Below are 19,355 nucleotides of genomic sequence, written 5' to 3'. Positions count from 1 at the left end.
GAGCCAGCCAAGCAAGAAAACCCCCAGGCAGTGACATGCATGCAGGCAGAGGAAACAGAGCAGCAGAGAAGCATGCTAAGGAAAGGAGAAAATAACATGGCAGGGATTCATTCTCCTTTTCCTACAGAAAAGTTCTGGAAAAGTTTCTTGTGCTGCCAACTGGAAGTTAACAGGAGCTTTGCCGCTGGCTTCACTGGGTGTGAGCAAAGCTGAGGAAGGGAGCTGCCGTAGGTGGAAGTAAACAAGTGTCACTGTGTTACTACCTGCTATAGCACTCAGAATATTAAAAATCTCTAGCAGATGAATATCCAAGATCATGCATTCTGTATAAATGCTGGGCTAAGTGCCTCCCTGGCATAGCTGCAATGACTGTACTACAGCAAGGGAGGATTTAGCACAGCGTGTTTATATTCTGAATTTTTTTAACTAGATGCTTGGGGGTTTGTTTTTCTTTAATGGATAGTAAGGGCCATTGAAAACAGAGTTGCTACTTTGCTTGGGTTTCATTGGAAGAGACACTATTAAAGGGAGAGGAAATCCCCAAAATGATACTCAGTGATTAAGTCCATAGAATATAGGATTTCAATGTTTGCAAATCCTTTTTTTCAAATCAACTTGTGGCACTAATCCTCTAATGGCATTATTTCTTTGGAATATATGCCGGATTAAAGAGTCACAATGAGGCAAAGTACAAAAATCCACATTAATCTCTCCCCAGTGGATGCTGTGTAGGATGCAACTTTAACTATTTTGTTCCAAAATTGGTTCTGTTCCCATCCTCACCCCAGGTCTACCCCGAAGGAAGAACAGATATAAACAAGTGTGACACTGAGTACTTGGCAGGTGGTCACAAACCATTTAACTAGATAGAAAGGGGAAGGTATTTATTGTTTTTAAATTACAAAAGCTAAGCCTGCCCTGTGCTGTGCATGACGTGCTGCAAAATGTGGATGCGCAGGTCCGTGAGGCAGGAACCGAACAAATGTTCAGAAGTGCACCACTGAGGGGAAGACAAGCCCTGCAGCAGGGCCCCGTCTAGCAGCTAAAGAGGGCCTGGCCATCACGAGCTGTTGCACATTCAGGGCACAAACTGGGCTACTGCAATGTAATGCTCATGTTTGCAGCCTAGTGCAGCCTTCTTGCTGCAGTCACCCTGCTTTTCTTTGCGATAACCCTGCTGTCCCCTCTTTCTGCATAGTTACTGTAAACACAGGCAAAGATTTGCTCTCTAGGAAGAGGAAACTAGGTCACTAGGAAACTGCATTTCCCTTCTCACCGGATTACAGGGATGCTGTCATGGTGCCACGAGGTATTTTCACTATCATTCAACAGCGTAAAGTAGAGAATTTCTGAATGGGCAAACACATCACTTAACACACTGATGTCAGAGCATTCAAGTTAGCCCAGCCTAACCACTTTAATCAGTGCTTAACATGCTTAAGGATTTCCCCAGTTGCAGGGAGCAGAGATTATCAGATATTGCCATTCCACATCTCATTGAACTGTGGTGGGCATCGAGCATCTCAGGCCAGCAGAACCTGGCATGTGTTCACAAACGGGGATTCCCTTCTCTCTATCTCATCCCTGGCCACTCCACTGTCAAGCACAGCATGGAAAGTGGAAAAGAGCTGTCAGATTCAATGAGTTCCTCACTGGCAGAAATGCTTGGGGTTTCAGACTGTCTGCATAGCTGAGATGCCTGGAGATGGGAAGTGAGTCAGGACGCAGGGAGGTGATCTTCCCCAGAAGATGCAGCTGTAGCAAGATGCAAGTATCAGAAACTGGTACAGGACAACCACTCCTGGTGTCAGATAACGCTCAAGCCAACTTGGAAATCCATTCTGTTCAGGAATAGAAATGTGCACTCCATTCCTTCAGGGAAAGACTGCTCATCACCGTGTTTTTGTGGATTTTTTTCCTACTGTAAACATTTCCCAGCCTAGTACTTCTCATGGGCAGGAAGATTTTCCAGATGTTCATTTAAGTTTTTCTTCTCTTGATCTAATCCCGTTGGCTCCTAGCCGCAGCCTATGCCTTGCTCCATCATGTTTGAATCTTTTGTATGTGGACACACAGAGGCCAAGCCTGTCCTCACTGCCTGTGTCTACTCAAACGCTTTCAAATGAATCGTTACAGTTTTATTGACCAGCTTTATCATTTCCTGACAAAAGCACTCCAGTTTGCACATGTCTTTGGTGTATGTGTATCAGTGGATGGTTTCTTGTATTTAAGGAAGTATAAATTATACTGGAACAGGTGCAGACAGAGGTCACCAGGAAAATGATAAGAGAAGTGGAAAGCCTGCACATAAGGGGAGACAAGAAGAGGTTGAGTGGTTTAGCCTGCTAAAGTGACGACATCATAGATTAAAAGCTAAACAGATCCAGGATAAATGGTCATGAATATACTTAAGCTAGAAATCTGAACATTCAGCATCATGGAAATCAGATTCTAGGGCAGACACAGAGCTAAAAAAAGTTATTATGAAGTTTGATACATTTCTGTGATCTATTTATTATATGCTAACATCACAGTGTTATATCATGCTGTTGCCAGCAAGGAGCTTGTGCTCGGTGACACAGAGAGACCTCTCTGCTCCTATCTCCTGTTGCCCTAAAATGAACAGCAGTGAGCTAGTCCTGTGGTTCCTTTCCTTACCGAACTCTGCAGCACCTGCTGGCACACACAGCCTTGCTCAGCCTCCAGCCCTGCTTCTGACTCGTATGGACAAAAGGGGTGGGAAAACAAAGAGCTTGTTCTGCAGGTACTCTGGTAACCTGATCTGGAAGGTGACTCAGCCCTTTCCCACACCAGCTGTTTCAGGGCCCTGCAAGGGTTGGAGTGCAGTACCCAAGCCTGTGCTGCCACTGCCTGATTTCTCCCTCCTTAGTGCTCTAAGCGGGGACGTGATCAGAGCATTTAAATGGACTTCTCAAACCCTCCTAGGAAAGAGAGGCCGGGGAGAGCAAGCTGAGTCTGGGAGACAGAATTGGGAGAATTTGGGAAACCTGTTGTGCAGAGCTGCTGACAGCAAATAAAGACAGAAACTCTCTCGAAGGAAAAGTGCATGGAAAATCCTGTTAGGAAAAGAAGCGAGGTTCATTTGCATGTCATAGCTCACTTCTCTTGCAAGCCCTGAGAGTGAGGCAGATCCACAAGTGAAACAATGGAAAAGACAGGTAGGTGGTTTTGTCTTTTTGAAGTAATACAAAACTGGCATTGCTTTGCAGCTCAGTGAATGTGCACATACACCTATGTACGTTGGTTTGTGTGAGTTTTGTACTTTGCTCATAAGACATATGACTGTGACAGGCTACGAGCAAGACTTAAAACAGTGCATCAGCTTGTTGTATGTGCTCTATCCTTGAGCACTTGTGTCATGGCAGACAACTTGCAACATAAAAGAAACCCCACATATATGTATGTATACCTATATATGTGTGTATGTGCATATGTATCTATATATATACCCACATTTATATATGTACACACACCAAAGAAAAGTATGTGTATATAAAAAACAACATTTGCTTTATTTTGACATTTGGTGTAATAACATGAAAACTGTCTGTGAAAGTCGTAGGGTTTCTGATACTATTCTGCACATGTGTTTTTCTTGTGAGGAAAGTTGATGCCAGTGACGTTATATGTAACAGACTGATATTAAAGTGATCAAGTGCATATGTTCTGTGGATGGCAGCAGATTGTGCATTGACTTCTGTGTGCAGGTCTTTACCGAAGATGGGGGCTCTGCATGAGCACAGGAATCGGTTCTTGAGCTCTGGTGTATTTACAGGATCGAGATCTGAGTTCACAGCAATCCTGTCTGTGAGCACAAGTCATTCCCCCCGCAGTCAATGGCAAACAGTAAGACATGGAATGTATCTCTTCCACATAGTCCTTGCAAAGTAAAAATATTTGCATGTTTGCTTAGTCCATATGACTGATTGCCCAGTTAAAAGCCTGTATGTGTGTGCAAATGCTAGAATTAAAACTAAAGAAGGAAGATTAATTCAACATGTTTAGAGAAAAATAAAGCAGCTTCAGTCACCAGGCAATATTATATGCCAGTGCAGTATAAACAGCAATAAGGAAGGAATGTATAAATTATTATAAAGCTGGACTTAAATTTGCCTGAGAATTAATCACTGAAACTGAGGTCAGTATAGTATTATACTGTTCCAAACAAGCTATCTGAGGGGCTGGTTTTCTTCCAGCATTGGCACACTACCAGTGGTTATAGCTGCAGTATGTGGTGGTTTTCTGCACTATCACTTCAGCTTTGCTCTAAAGTTAATGTGGTTTCATTTGCATGTGAGCTTGTTCCCCCCTGAGCTTGGGAGCATGTGACATTGTTTGGGCAAGGATGTCCTTGCCCTCTCTCTTGCACACCACCTCCTCTCATCTTCCTGACTGCTGGACACGTCTTTGCATGAAGAATCACCTTGGTGCCAGATTTACCTGGGTTCCCCACAGAACAGGAATGTCTTAGCCTTGCTTCTTTAATTTGGCCACAAGGCCGTGGACTGAGCTTGGAGATTAAGTGATAGGGGAACCAGCAGGTTAGCCCTACAACACTCAGGGGCCAGGTGGGGTGGCTTTAGGAGCAGTCTGCATTAACAAGGCGCAGAGAGTGATACTTGTACCGTTGAGGACTGGGACCACTGAGTCTGCAGTGCAAATACTGAGTATTACCAGGTCCTTTTGAAGGGGCAGAAATGAGTTCAAAGTCTGGCCCACTAAACAGTGCTTCACTGATATTAGTGTGGAGGGAAAGGTAGGAAATTCCCTGTGTGTCTGCCATTATGAAGGAGGGTAAGCAAGAGTAAACGTTACTAAAACAAATTCCTCCCATGTCTGCTGATCCCCTGAAAGGGAATGCTCAGAGCCGCCAAGAAAAGTGTGAAGAGGACGTCCCAAAGAGTTCCCCATTTGACTTTGTTATAAAACAGTTCAAAGGGAAGAAATCCTCTCCTGGAAAAAGAAAAGAGCAGCCTTCAGCCGCCAGAAAAGTATTTGGGGGCTTGGACTTTGTGAAATCCGAAGTCAAGGACAGGAGGGAGACTGAAGAAACAGAAATAAACAGAGCTGATGATCAGAATGAGAAGGAAGATCTCTCTACACAAGGTAATGCTGGTACAATAAAGAAATAAATGCATGTGTGTATACATCCTAACTTCATTTGCTTTCCTCGATAGCCAAAGTGCTGTATTTTGTTGGCTCTATCTTTTCGTTTAGCCAGGATTTGCTCCTGATCAGAGTATTGCCAAGGATGTGTTCTCTAGTTTGATAGCTGGCAAAGAATAAATGGGATGCGTGTTGCTTAGGAAGGATAGAGCTTTTGGGTGAGCTCCCTCTTGATCTCTGCTGTGAGACATCAGTGCTGGAGTCAGCTCATTGGTTGCAGAGCTTATTTGGGACCTTGAGCTTCAAGCAGTAGCTTGGCTTATTTATGTTTAAGGTCCACCCTTCTGCTAAAGCAGTCTGAAGACAATGAGAGCGGATGTTTCCCACCACTTGTCACTGGTTAGGAGGAGGGGAAGTGAGTGGAAATTCATTGTGTATGTTATTTTGTGCTCACAGGAGTACTTTCTACCTCCACACCAGAGAAAATGAGGCTATTTTTAAAAAGGTGCTGGAACATGAGGTTTAGAGCCCCATCCTTTGTCCTAAGAGTTTTGGGTAGGAACAAGAAAATGATGAGAGGACAGCTCTTGTGAGCAGGGATGACTGTTTTGTGCAGTTTTTGGCTGCTCGTTTCTGGCTATAGGCATTAGATGGTATTACTGAAGGATTGTTTTGATTGATCTGCTAAGGGGTTTAGAGATGAATGTAAACACAGTTTTCCTTGCTGTAAAAACTGCATCGAAGAAGACGCTAATTGGGGGTTGCTTTGCAAAGCCAAGAACAGCAGTACTGCCTCAAGCAGAAAATGTAAGAAAATGAACACAGGCTGTCATGGAAGAAGGAGCAGGATCACTGCAGAATTGCAGCACTGTTCACTGCTAGCTGGTCACGTGTGTTGCCACAGTGTGGGAACAAGGCAGGCATCCAGAGGTGGTTGAATGACTTGTGCGTCCAGAATACCTGCAGCCCAGAATTTTGCAAGAATTTCATGTGCAAGTGGCTGCACGGGCTGTGCAAATGTCCAAAGTTGCTGGCGTAAAGTAGCTTGAAGGTGTGCAACAGGACATTCTTCTCTCATTTAGCATCAGCAGCTTTGTAGTGATTTGATCTATAGTGATTTTATCACTCAGGGTATTGATCCACTTTGATACAGTCCTCCGAATCAAAAATAGAGCAAGGTTTACTGACGAGTTTAGTATTTCCTGAAATCTTCATCTGACAGCCACAGACAGGTTTTACACTGTGTTAGTTGCAGAGGTAACCAGAGCCCTACTTCTTTGTTACACAGATGGACCTTCACATCTTATTTCTGAAGCAGAGTCACCATCTGGTAAGCAGAGATTTAACCAGTTCATGCAGAAGCTGGGAAAGAAACCCAACAGCAAGAATCTGGATCTAAATAATTGTGCTTTAAGTGAAACAGATGTAACAGAGCTGGGTAAATATGCATTTTACTCATCTTTACACTTACTGTATTTCTTTATTTCTTATTTGCCTGTTCAGTTACTCACTCACTTCTTTGCCTTGCCTTTCTTTGGTATCAGTCCTGAGACTTCTACTAAACATCTCGTCTGGTGGCCCACACCCCTAGAAATATTTATTAATGAATTAGGTCATCATATGGGTCTGTGAAGCAGGTAAATGTCTTTATGCTCCAACTACAGATAACTTTCTTTTTTTTTTTTTAATAGCTTCTTTACTGCCATTTCTCCCAGAGCTGGAAGAGATCAGCCTGTCCTGGAATGGTGGCGTTGGAGGGTCTTTGAAAGCTCTCACTGTTCAGCTCCATCATGTGAACCTATTAAAAGTTCTTCGACTTAACAACTGCAGGCTGACAGCTGAGGATGTCACTTCCTTAGGTACAGGCTGGCATTTACATTTATTTCCAGACTGCTTGGGTCTAATGTAATCCATCTCATCTGTTCCTGTGTTCTACCCCGGCTGGTTCCACACTGGACAGTGTAAACTGCCAGCTGTAGAATAGTAGGAAGTACTTGGGCTTATGAGTGACCTTCTACCTATAAGTAGCTCTGCTGAGTGCATTATTTGGGGCATAAAGCTTTCACAGGCAGAAGGAAGCAGAATTCAGTTCCATTTGCAGGAAAGCACATTTTCCCATTCAGATTAGAATTTTGGGGACTAGCTTTGAAGTATCTAATGGCGGACAGAGGAACTGAAACAAGCTAATTCAATCATAATACGGTCAACTTAGGTCTTCATGCTGCAGGCATGGATGCAGTGCTCATCACACAAAATTTGATGGGATGAGGTCATCTGGAGGAAACATAAAACCAGAAGTGCTTCCTAGGAGCTTTATGACTTTTTTTTGCAAGTCTACAAGAAGTTTATTTCTCTGCTTGTTTCTTTGCTTGGAGTTCCTGCAACCCTGCCTACTACAAAGTGTGAGATTTAAAGGTTTTAAAGGTGGTGTTATGCACTCAAGTCCTGATGCTGAGTCATTTACCACTGGGCCTGGAGTTTACTACTGGGGTGGATCTGTGATATGTATCTAGAAGAAGGACAAACTCAGTGAACTAGATATTCTGAAAAACTTCTGCTTATTTTGCAAGCTCTAAAAACTAGACTGAGTTAAAAAGCTGTTTTTATGTCATTGAGCTCCAGCCTTTTTTCAAGAGAGGTTCGAGAATAAAATAACATATGTGGTCATAGCTCAAAAGTGGGTCATGCTGTCTGCTGGGGAGGAAAATCCGTCTCTAAAAAAGCTGGTGAAAATAATTGGTCTGTTTCTGATGGGGGTCAAATCTGTGTTTTATTTTCTATGAGATTTTTCATACTTATTTCATTCTTTTTCAGGCCCTTTTCTCTTGCTCTTTTTTTCTCTGTGTGTTTTACCCTCTACATTTTCAATGAATTTATTCTGTCTGGTTCTTCTCTGCTCGCTCTTCTCCCTTCTGGATTGGCCTTTGCTGAGACAAACACATAACTGATCATAAGAATTGAATTTCCAGTTTGAGATGTGGAACAGCAGCAGTCTGTTTGCATTGATTTTTGGCTGGAATTTTGAAGAGTATGAGTGCTTGGTGATAATATATTTAGGCCAATAGTGCCTGCTTGACTATATCCATATCTGCCTATGGAAATGTAGGCGTTTGTGGACTCAGTGGGTACATTCTGCTTAGAAAATAAGGGCCTCGAATATAACCATCGTATCAGCCTGTCCTATGTGACTGCTCTGAGCAGGTGCTGTGAGAGGTGGTAGGAAACCATTCCATGAGTTATAGGCCTTTATTTATCTTTTGGGTGGAAAATGTGTCTGGAATGCTAGTCCCCATATCAAATAGAAACAGGCTATACTGCAGAAGTAAAACCACTCAACTGTAGAGCATTGTTCGGTATTCAAGATTGAGGCAATTATTTAAAATAAATTAAAAAAAAACAGATAAAAGCTGAGACATGTCCCTTTCTCTCAAACCTGGAAAGGGACATGTCCCTTTCTCCCCTGAGAGAGCTAATTATTTTTGTATTATAAATCTTTTATCAAGATTTAATTCTGAAAACACTTAGACGTGAAAGGGTTTTCTTATTAAAATATAACTCAATTATTAAGCTGATGACAAGACTTTAGATCAAAGATTTGCTCTGTGACACTTTGAAATTGCATTTGCATATGGTCTGATTAATTGATCTTTCTTGGAAACTAGTTTATGCAAATATCCATCTTCCTCTCCCCTCTGCAAAGGAATTTAGGAAGCTAGATTTTTCAGTGGGATATTAGTATTCCATAGAAGCACTAATACAACTCAGATTGGCAGGTGTATTGAGGCTGGAAAAGGCTAATTTTTCTGAATGTAATCAAAATCAGTGCTGTCTTCCTTGAAGATCATGGGAAAGTTAGTTTGGCTCAAAACAATGCTCAGCATGCTTGATTCCTTATGAAATGTTTAAAGCATAGCTATGAGAAGACTTCTTTCATTCTGTCCAAAATAACCTGTGGATGCACTGCAGAGGATGTTGTAAGTTTGCCAAATAAAATAGAGCAGAACTATACAGGACAGTAAATTCAGACTTGACATTTCTATTGCTTTCCCTATAGAATAGAATTTCTGGGTCCTCACACAGGTCTGCAGGGATGCTCAAGCAATTTGATGAGCATTTGGGAACCTGCATAAATGTAAGGTCTGTGTGTGCTGTGACAATGACTTGTGATTGTCCTATGTTGCTCCTGTTAGACAAGTTGAGAATTTAGACAACATCCCTGCAGTAGCAATAATTCATGGCATACACCAGGTTTTCTAACAAAACATACAAAATGTAATAATTATAGAATTAAATGGTTAACATTCCCCTTTTTATTTTCTAGAACTGTGTTTTTGTCTTGTACTGGAATTGATAGGTAGAATGAATCACCTTACACTTCTTTTGTAGGAGAAGCATTTGAAATTGTTCCTCAGCTTGAAGAACTGGATTTATCATGGAACAGTAACATAGGTGGAAAACTATCGCTCCTGACAAAAAAACTCCAGAAAGGTTGCAAGATAAAATTTCTGAAAATTACAGATTGTAACCTGACAGCAAAGGATGGAGAATCTCTTGGTATGTGTATCCACATTGTTGGGCTGAAATCCTGACTTCACAAAAATGTAACTTGTTTGACTCAGGTTATGGCCATATTAAACTCAATATTGTTTGAAAGTTATTTAACTTCAGGCTCTGCATTATAACAGTATTTATCATGCAGTATTGGTATTTATTGCACTTTCTTCTAAAGAAAAGTGGCTCTTTCTAATTGTATGAGGTAGGGTTGAGAAGAACTAGATCTAAACCGCAGTCTGACTGGGTCCGTGGTCCAGGATTGCTGGATCCTTTGAGACCCTGAGCAAGTCCTGTAAGCTAGAATTTCCAGAATTGATTGCCTAAAGTTAAATAGCTAAATATGTCGTTAGACGTGGGATGGGAAAGAAGGGATGAGGGATGGGAATTTGGGTTGAGCTGGCAACCACTTACCACCCCTCCCTTCTTTGTTCTCACCATAGCTTAATCCCGTGTGTTCTTTTGAACTGATTCTGCATTTTTAGAAAGTTTTCTCCGTAAGAGAAGCCCCTGTTTTTGCTTCTGATCTCCAGATCAGAACATAAAGTCCTGTATTTTTTAGTAGAATTTTTTTCTCAACATATTACTTCTTTGTATCCCTGTATTTTTTTTCACTGTCCTTTTATTTTTCCATACCTATCTTCATATAGGTTTTTCACAGATTTTTCTTGAGTTCTATCCTATCTTTGTTTTGCTGTATTTTTTCAGTAGAACCACAGCTTAGTAAGTCTAAACCACACATACACGCAAACCCAGCCTATCTCTTCCTGTTTGTCAGGGTGCTATATTTTTTTCATGTTCATCTGTGTATACCACACAATTACTAATTCTGATTTTCTTTTCTTCTTTCTCAGCTCAAATTCTAAACGTGATCCCAAACCTTGAAGTGTTAGATCTCTCTGTCAACAAACACATTGGCTGCAGCATGAAGATTATTGCTCAGGATCTGAAAAATGTGCCAGGCTTGAAAGAGTTAAACTTGCATATGTGTGGATTAAAGCAAGACAGCCTCCAGGGCTTAGGTTAGACTTTACATTCAGGAAGACTTTCATTCTGAATAAACTGTACATGTGAAACCCATTTAAGAAAGGCAATAAGGTGGTATTTTGCTAATGGTTTGGCAGTATGAATGGGCAATGGTTCTTTGCTGTTCGAAGATTGATAAAAGCCTACAGAGACTTTCAGCAGGAGTAGCATTTATCTTCCCTGAACTCAACCATGTGAAAGTCAGTTGGGAGAGTCACCCTTCACGTCATTTCTCTGAGACATATCTTAGGGAAGATTAATGGCTCTCTGGACATGCTTGCACTCTCCCCAGACAGAACGTAGAAGAGGGCACAGACAGGCTAGCTAACTTTTAGAGAACTAATCCCACCTTCTGAGGGGAATCCAAATTCACCACTATCGCTTAATGCATGTCCAGTGAAGCCATATGAAATGGGTTCATTATCTGTGTCTATCCCTAGTGGAGATCTTATCCATAAGACAAAACAACAGGCACTAATTAGCACCTTCAGTAGTAATTTCAGCAAAAGGCTGAAGATTGAATGGATCTGGAGGATGAACTGTTCTGACCTGGTGGATGAGCTCACTTCACCTTCACCTGCTCTTCTAGAGAAGAATGGAGTTGCATGCTTTGTGGCATTACTGTAGAGCTGTTGTGATTATACCCTGAAGCTTAGTCTGAGAGCTTTGCTTTCAATACCTTGTGCAAACTTTGACATTAAAGCAAATAAATGTTGAAGTCATGACCTGTGCTATTGTAACAGCCATGCTCACTTTTCCATTTCAGATACTGCTTTACAGCACCTTGCAGAGCTAAGAAAATTAGACGTATCGTGTAACAGAGAGATTGGTGGTGGCTTTAAAGACTCAACAGCTCATTTGGCCAGCTTGAAAAATCTTGAAGTCCTTGATCTCCACCAGTGCTGTGTAACAGAAGAGGACATGACTGTTCTGTGTAAGGACATGTTCAAGAAATCCCTTAAGAATGCATGTTTTTGACTTCTGAAAATAGGCAGAAGAGATTCTGCCTAACGCAGTATAGCAGGTCTCAGTACTCTGGGGTAGTGTTTTTTTTCAGGCAGTTCTAGAAGTGCAGTGTGAGGATAGCTTTCTTGATCAACACAGAATGGTCCTTTGCTGTATCAAAGGAAGTCACACAGTGGCTGATGCTGTGTAGAACTAAGGACCTGAATCTGGCTGATGCTGTGTAGAACTAAGGACCTGAATCTGCCGGGGTTCAGATCCATGATGTGAATGTAGGAACTGCCACCAAGCACTGCTTTTGCTGAGAAGCAGTGACTTGGAAAACATCCAGGGAAAGTTCCCCTGTTGGTAAAGACTGGCATGGATCCAAAGGGCGCGTGTGCATGTAAATGGAACTGCCGAAACTGCCCTTAGTGAACTCTCCGTCAAGTAGAGAGTGATGTTAGGAGATTTTGCACTGCTGCTACTGTCTGCTTTATGGAGAAGCTGAAACATACAGGCTCCAGCCTGAATATATCAGACTCATCATAACTACTAATAGGAAGAAATACACATTTCCCCTTCAGTCAGAGACAGTTTATTTTCTGTGTACTTTCCATTATCACAGCTTTTTGACATTTTTTACTCTTTAGAACAGCGTGACTCAAAGCCTATATTGCCTACATCTTATTTTCCATGATAAAAAAAGGTAATTTGAAAAGCTGCTGATGAAGCAATGGGAAACATTAACTATTAGTAATGGCAGTTATGATTTATTTTTAATTTCTTGTACATATAGTAAAACTGACAGGGAATAACCACGTTAATATACGGTAACGGTGGAGACGTTTGGAAATACACCCCCTACTCATTTAATGCTAAATTTCCTACTTGACCTTGAAAATTTCAACAGGAAGCCACATTCTGACACCATTCCACACAGTGCATATTACCTAATTTCCTACATACTCCTACTGGACATGACAAAGCTATTTGTAAAGTAAAATATTACTCACCGTAAATTTGAGTGTCAAAACTTGGCCTGGACTTTTGGATTGATTTAGAAAGAAAAGAAATGATGTCAAATAAATATATAGCTACACATACTTGTTCTGGATCAGTGACTGTCTAACAGATATTTCATGTTTTCAAAGCCCAGGTGATCCCTTTACTCTCCAGTCTTCAAGAGCTGAATTTATCCTCGAATAAAAACATAGGAGTCTCATCTGAGCCTCTTCTCAGCAGGCTCAGATTTTTACCAAAGTTGAAGTCTGTGGCCATCAGCAATTGCTGTTTACGAGAAGAGTCCTTTTCATCACTAGGTAGGAAAGATTTTTAAAGTGTGTCAGTTCTCTGTGTAGCTCTGTGGGACAGAGCACTTCATTCTGTTTCAGCTGGACTCTGAAGATCCAGAATTATATTATACTATAGGTCCTGAATGAAAAAGTAACTGCCTCGCTCTTGGCTCTGGTTGCCTTGTGACAAAACCAGTGCTTCATCTGACCTCACTGTAAGAGACAGCTGAGAGCTGATCACTGGGAATAGTAGAGAGCCAGGTGGAAAACCATTGTAAGTCTTCCATCATTATGCCTGACTGGATGAAGTCCTTTTAGTCCTTTTAGTCTGACAGTGAGCTTTCGTAGATTCCCTAATTTTAGAAGAGGAAGCAGCAGAATGTGATTTCATATTATGCTGGAATTATAGTTTGGTTGTAACACTCTATTTGCAGTTGACTAAGGTAAAGCTTTGACTGAAGGTTTTTCACCTCACTAGAGGTGAAAGTTTCAGTAGAAACTTTCTGGCTTGGAGTTCAGCATGAGGCAGTGAAGGAATTAAAGCAATGATTGCAGTAATGGGAAAGAGACTGCACAGCCATGGAGAAAAGTCAAGCTATGCCCAATCTAACATGGGATATGTAAATTCAGCTTCATTTGCCTACTTATTGCAGATCTCAGTGGATTAGTGGCTACACTGTGTGTTTGGTAGGGGTTCCATATGACACATAAAAACTAAGTACAGAGGGATCCGTTAGTTACTGTGTATTGTGCAGTTATTGTATATTACTCACTGTTTCTTAGTGATATTGAAATCCACAGCAAAACTTGACTACCTTCAGCAGAAGCAGTATCAAACTAGCCTGGTTTGAGGTCTCTGCAGGAAGAGTACTACGTTTATATCATTACAACTATATAAGAGTGGTGTCTTGGAAATCAGTGTTGTCAAAATATACAGTGCATTTCACCTTACATGGTGAGTTCACAGCAAAAATTACTGTCTTTAAATAAGTATAAGATGGTTTAAAAATTAAATCTTTACATTAAATTGACTCGAGTGGGGTAAAGTCAGGCCAATAATATAAGCAGGAATGAGAGAAACCTCTTCAGAGATCCCTTAAGACTTGATAAACAGGCTTTTTCAGTGTTATATTCTTTAAAAAGTACAAGAGTTTTTTTTTGTCTGACTTATTAAGATCAATTAAGTCATTCTAAGCACAAGCAGGCAGCCCCTTAGGAACCTATTTACAGGTGAATTGGCAGCGAGGTGTCTATTGAGGCCATGTTGTTTTCTCTTAGTAAGCAGAAGTTACTGGTCTTAATCTTTTCAGCTGAGGCTGCCCTTCACCTTCCTGAACTGGAGATATTAGACCTTTCTTGGAATAAGTGCGTTGGTGGGAACCTAAAGCTGCTTTTGGAAGTGCTAAAGCTTGCAACGGAGATTCAAGTGTTAAGACTGAGCAGCTGTAACTTGGTGGCTGAAGATTTGGCACTTCTAAGTACGTATAACATGGTATTTACTAGCAGTCAAGGAGCCAGGGTATTTAGATCACAATTCAGAAGGGACTTGTTCCATGGACTGGGCAGGTTCTTGCATAAATCAGATGAAAAGATGGAAAATACAGCATTATTTTTCCCAGAAAGGGTTTTCATGTTGCTGAAGGCTGTACGTCATATACATGCAAAAATTGAAAAAGCAGAGCTCTATGTATTAACGTAAAAAGGCAGCACCCAGAAAAATGTATATTTTGAGTCTATTTTTTATTTCAGATTTTTCAAGCTGCCTTAAAGCATTTTTATTTTGTTCAGTTGCTGTTTTGGCATTCAGTAATTCATGAGGAACGTACATGCTGACAGCCAGCAATAGAGGCATTACTAACTTTCAGTCCATTAGGTGTGATTCTGGAGTCATACTGTTATGGGAGAATTAAAATAGAAGCATTTTAGTCTACTTCTCAGCAGCTGCTGAGAAATGCTGGAAAATGGGAACCCAAACAAAGAATAAATTCTAGGATCCTTTTAAAAATCTGTTTATTTTTAAAACATCCTTGTGATTCTGTGGGCCCAACTCATGGGTTTTGAGTGTGTGAGGTTGGCAATAGCTCTGTGATCGTTATTAAGGCTTGTAGTCTGAAGGCCAGTGAGATGGAGCCTGGATGTTTTTGACTTTACAAATGTCACCTTTGGTGGGTGGCTGCTTTGCCAATTGTACATTAAATTCCCAGTTCCCGCAAGGGAAAATTAGGCCCACTACCCTCCCACACTGAGTGGTGGCTGTTATAATCATGTGTCCTCATCTAATTTTGCTTTCCTCTTTCTAAATCTCCCTACAAGGCCTGTCCGCCTTTTTCAGTTGGCACTTGATAACCTCCTTCCAGCTGACTCATGGGTTTTCAGGTTGCCACAAACTTTTAACCTGACACTTCTGTTTCTTTTGAATTGCCTGTGCTTTAAATGTTGTACACACCTTCAGCTGTGATAAAACAGCCTTTCTGAGACCAATAGCAAGTGATTGGCACATTTTATATTGCTAGGAGTTGAACATTGCTATATTTGAATGCTGAAAGGCCTTAAATAATATGGTATGAAAATACCACTCTTCTTGTAACCTTTTAAAGCAATTGCAGGGTATATTGATTGTCTGTTTGTGGCTGTCATTTCTTTCAGTGTTACTGACACAGGATGGTCATCTAGCCAGATTACAGAAGCTGGACTTGAGTTATAATGACAACATCTGTGATGAAGGGTGGGCCGTTTTCTGTAAAGGCTTGGCAGTATTCAAAGAACTGTCAGAGTTAGATGTCAGTCTTCGCCCATCATCTTGCCGTGACTGTGGGATGTGGTTCAGTGAGTTGTTAGCAGCACTGACAAAGCTGCCTGCATTGGCAGAGCTGGGGATGCAAAGATGGGTCCTTTCAGAATCGCAGCGGAAACAACTGGAAAGCTTTAACCAAGACAACAAAAGAAGCATTCGTTTTGACTGTTGATGGAGTTTGAAGGTTTCTGGAAGGCCTTTCGCAAGGAGCACGTAAACTAAGTATTGTGTGTCTCTGACTTAGAATACTGTCCCATTTTTACTCATCTCTTTTCTCGAGAGCTCTTGAAATAGTTCCAAAATTATATAAAACTGTTATTTAACCTTCTGAATACATAGATCCTTACATTTAATAACATATTCTTTCCTGTTTTCTGGGCCACTCTTACATTGCTGTGCTGAAACTACTACATGGCCTTAATTTTGATGTTGTGAATACTGCAATGTCTAATGTTAAAAGAACAGTGAAAATTTGAGATGGCCGCATTCCAGGTTTGCCAGCAGAGAGAAGTGGCTGTGACGTGCACTAATGCATATGGGTGGGCAGTGTAAGTATGCCCTTGTGTGTATAATGAAGGTGCCTTTTATATTCGAATACTTGACTCCTCTGTTTTAAATTTTAGTCTCTTCTCCCTCAAAACTTTTGCCTCTTCATAAACGTATTAAACTGAGAGCTTTGGAAAGCATCCCAGCAACTCAGAATTATGTATTAGTCCAGTAAGGAGAATAAGAAAGGATCCATTCTGGCTCTGCTCTGGCCCTTGATACCCTATGATGGTATAGATGAGTCCTGGGTATAGAATCAGCATAAAATCAAGGTAAGAAAGAGTTGGCTGGTGTCTCTGCAGGCCTTGAGGGCAAGGGAAGTGCTGGGGTACGTTAAATAGAGGTATGTCTTGGTATATTAGCAAGAATTCTGGATGCAGAGCAATCCATAGGCATTCTGGATGAGGCTATGCAAAGATTTCAGGATACTTCGGGGGTGGTCCTTCTTATCCTGGACTCTTTCAGCCCTATCCAGACTGCACCTTCCGTACTGACCCTCTTAGGAAATACAGTACAAAATCAAAACTCCAGATTTAAGGGCCTGATCTAGAGCATATCAAAGCCCATGGGAGTCCCCTAGAGCCTTTGTGCTTTCTGCATTCAGGATTAATCCATTAACTTTAACAACACCTTGTGAAGTAGACAGTGTTCTTATCCTTGCCTTAAAGCTGGAAGAAATCAACCCAGGGAAGCAAAGTCTGTTATTCAAAGCCACAGGACAGCATCTAGCTAGGAGCAGAGCACTCTACTCTGTGCCCAAGACCCATTAGAGTAAACACTGACTCAGGACACTTCAGTGTCTCCTGTTTTCTTTATTTGATAATTTCTTATTTGGGATTGTATTAGATATGCTTAAACATAGCCAAAATCTGGCATAATCACTCGTGTCATAGAGCATGTTAGCCCACACGTGGATTCAATGACTGCAATGGGATTATTGATTGGTAAGATATTTTAGGAAGTAAAGATATTAGATCTGCCCACTAAGTGAGGAGTCTTAGAGAAATCCTGAGACAGCTTGAGGGATAAAGTACTGCTCAATTAGCCCTGAGCATGTCTACATGTTGCAGCAATCTCCTGGAGGAGAGGCACAACAGGATCACTCAGTGGCACTCTCCTAGCTTGTTAGGACCCCTCTCAGCAAGTTCTCTCATGCAGGAGCAGGTTAATATTCAGCTTTCAGTCTTGGTTACCCTTCCAACATCAACTTCTGACCGGTCGGGGATAGGTAGCAGCTAACCATGCTTTGCTGCTGCTGCTGCATTGCTTAATCCATGATTTCAGGTGAAGGTCTCCTAAAACTTCCTCGTTCCAATTTCAGTTCCACTGTGAAATGCACTTGGCACCCCCAGCTCTGAGAAATGTGAGTTGAACTGGAGTGCTGGGTCAGAGGTAGCAGGGAACTGCTGGTGTGCTATGAGCTATTTTCTACAGAGATGCTCATCTTCTGAAAGGAAGTAAAGAGCTCTGGTTTCTGTTTCATGCAGGGCTAACCTTCTGGGAGTCTTTCAAGCAGTGACTCAAGCCAGGAGAGTTATTTTTAATGCAAAAATACTATCATCATGTCTGTTTAACACCTGCACACTAACCTCTTCTTGTAGTCACTTGCCTTTTCTTGATTCTCTTTAAATATGCCTCTGGTTCAACTGAGAAAACGACCCTCTATCCATTCTTTGAGAATCTCTCTGAAACACTCCTTTCCCATTTGAAGTGCAGTTTCTAATTTAGTAAAGCAGCTGGCCCACGTTTAATGTCAAATGTCTGTTGTAATCTTACTGCCTTAACTGGACATCAGTGTTGGGGTTTCTTGCTGTGTCGCACTCTGGTTCCTTGTTCTCAGCTCCAGAGCACAGTACAGACTCACTGTTAGCAACGTCTCCACTTGCTTTTCACGATCCCCTTCTCAGTCCTTTGTCATGATTCTGTCATGCCTATCGTGCCCCTAGAAAGCTCTCTGTTCACTTCTATTATCTGTGCCATTTATCTTCCAGTCTTCCTTGAAATCTCTCTTCCAGTGATTTCCTCCTCAGTAGTCCCTGCCTGAATAATCCTCTCTATGCCTCTCTGCCTTCAGTTAGGGTGAAAAGATTTCATAAGATGCCTCCAAGCAATCAAAACAGCGTCAGTCACCTAGTAAAACAGAAAATTAGAAGGCAGAGCAATCCCAGTTTTCTCCACTTAAAGTCCCCAGCTCTGTCTTTACTAGCAGGTGCATTAATGAGACTTCAGTATCAACAGATTCAAGAGCCAAACAGAAATTAGATTCATACCCTGGATGCAGATGCAGCCTGCCTCATTCAGAAGAGCACTGCTGGATGTGGAGCTCTAGAAAGAGCTGTGTATTAGTGATCCTGCTGTCACCACCTCCTTCAGCGACCATTTCTCTTTCTTTGAGCCAACTCAGACAAGGTGAGGAAGCAGGACTGCAGTTCTGACCAGCCAAATAAGCTAAGTAAGGGGTTTTGCTACCCACCCATTCATGTCTTTTGAGTCTGCACAGTGGCTGGTCACAGTCTGGCTCTGCACCTTAGTTCCACTGCAAAGAAAACTGTTGAGGGGTTGGGGGAAGCACTGAGCAATACTGAATAAATACTAGACAAATACATTGAATGTCTAGGACAAACAGCTGTCTGCGAAGTGCTCTGGAACAGTATGGATACATATAAATTATGCATGCTAAAATTATAGCAAGGAGTGTCTGTCACAATTCTTTTGAATAACAGTGGTGTTATTACATGGCAGGACCCAGAATCATTGCAGAATTTTGCATTCTGCAAACTCACTATTTTCAAATAAACCTGTTGTACACAGACATTTTACAAGTTGCTACATACCAAGATACTTCACAGATGAGCTATAACACTAAGGATTTGACAGCTTGCAGTCATTCAAATTACTATAACTACAGACTGTCAAAACATCATGAACATTTTTGCAAAAGTGTAGAGATACTTTTTAAACATTTTTGTTTTTTACACCTCCATAAGACAGGATGGTAATACAGGTTCTGGTAGAAGTGCTTGCGTTCTGACTACCTAGAATCCTCCTCCATATTTCCAAACAAGATATTCATC

At 41.4% G+C, this 19,355-nt stretch overlaps 1 protein-coding gene across 7 annotated transcripts in view; it reads left to right on the top strand.

Moving 5' to 3' along the window:
* LRRC31 (leucine rich repeat containing 31) overlaps positions 1 to 16,067 on the top strand; it is a 49,174-nt gene extending 33,107 nt beyond the window's left edge. Inside the window, exons 1-11 of one of the 7 annotated variants that reach the window (XM_026105744.2) lie at positions 2,848 to 3,179; positions 3,797 to 3,867; positions 4,876 to 5,127; positions 6,416 to 6,565; positions 6,819 to 6,986; positions 9,514 to 9,681; positions 10,533 to 10,700; positions 11,471 to 11,638; positions 12,801 to 12,968; positions 14,252 to 14,419; positions 15,588 to 16,067. In XM_026105744.2, coding sequence (XP_025961529.2) covers positions 3,858 to 3,867; positions 4,876 to 5,127; positions 6,416 to 6,565; positions 6,819 to 6,986; positions 9,514 to 9,681; positions 10,533 to 10,700; positions 11,471 to 11,638; positions 12,801 to 12,968; positions 14,252 to 14,419; positions 15,588 to 15,907 — 1,740 coding nt within the window. In that variant the 5' untranslated portion in view covers positions 2,848 to 3,179; positions 3,797 to 3,857 and the 3' untranslated portion in view covers positions 15,908 to 16,067. Of the gene's footprint in view, positions 1 to 2,845; positions 3,180 to 3,728; positions 3,868 to 4,875; positions 5,128 to 6,415; positions 6,566 to 6,818; positions 6,987 to 9,513; positions 9,682 to 10,532; positions 10,701 to 11,470; positions 11,639 to 12,800; positions 12,969 to 14,251; positions 14,420 to 15,587 lie in introns of those variants that run through there. The other 6 variants (XM_026105742.2, XM_026105741.2, XM_026105740.2 and 3 more) reach the window with 6 other exon arrangements.
* Positions 16,068 to 19,355: the final 3,288 nt, after the last annotated feature.

The sequence above is a fragment of the Dromaius novaehollandiae genome, chromosome 9 (assembly GCF_036370855.1).
Source record: "Dromaius novaehollandiae isolate bDroNov1 chromosome 9, bDroNov1.hap1, whole genome shotgun sequence".
NCBI lineage: Eukaryota > Metazoa > Chordata > Aves > Casuariiformes > Dromaiidae > Dromaius > Dromaius novaehollandiae.
The sequence above is the reverse complement of the archived record's forward strand: the minus strand, read 5'-3'. Positions and strand labels throughout refer to the sequence as shown.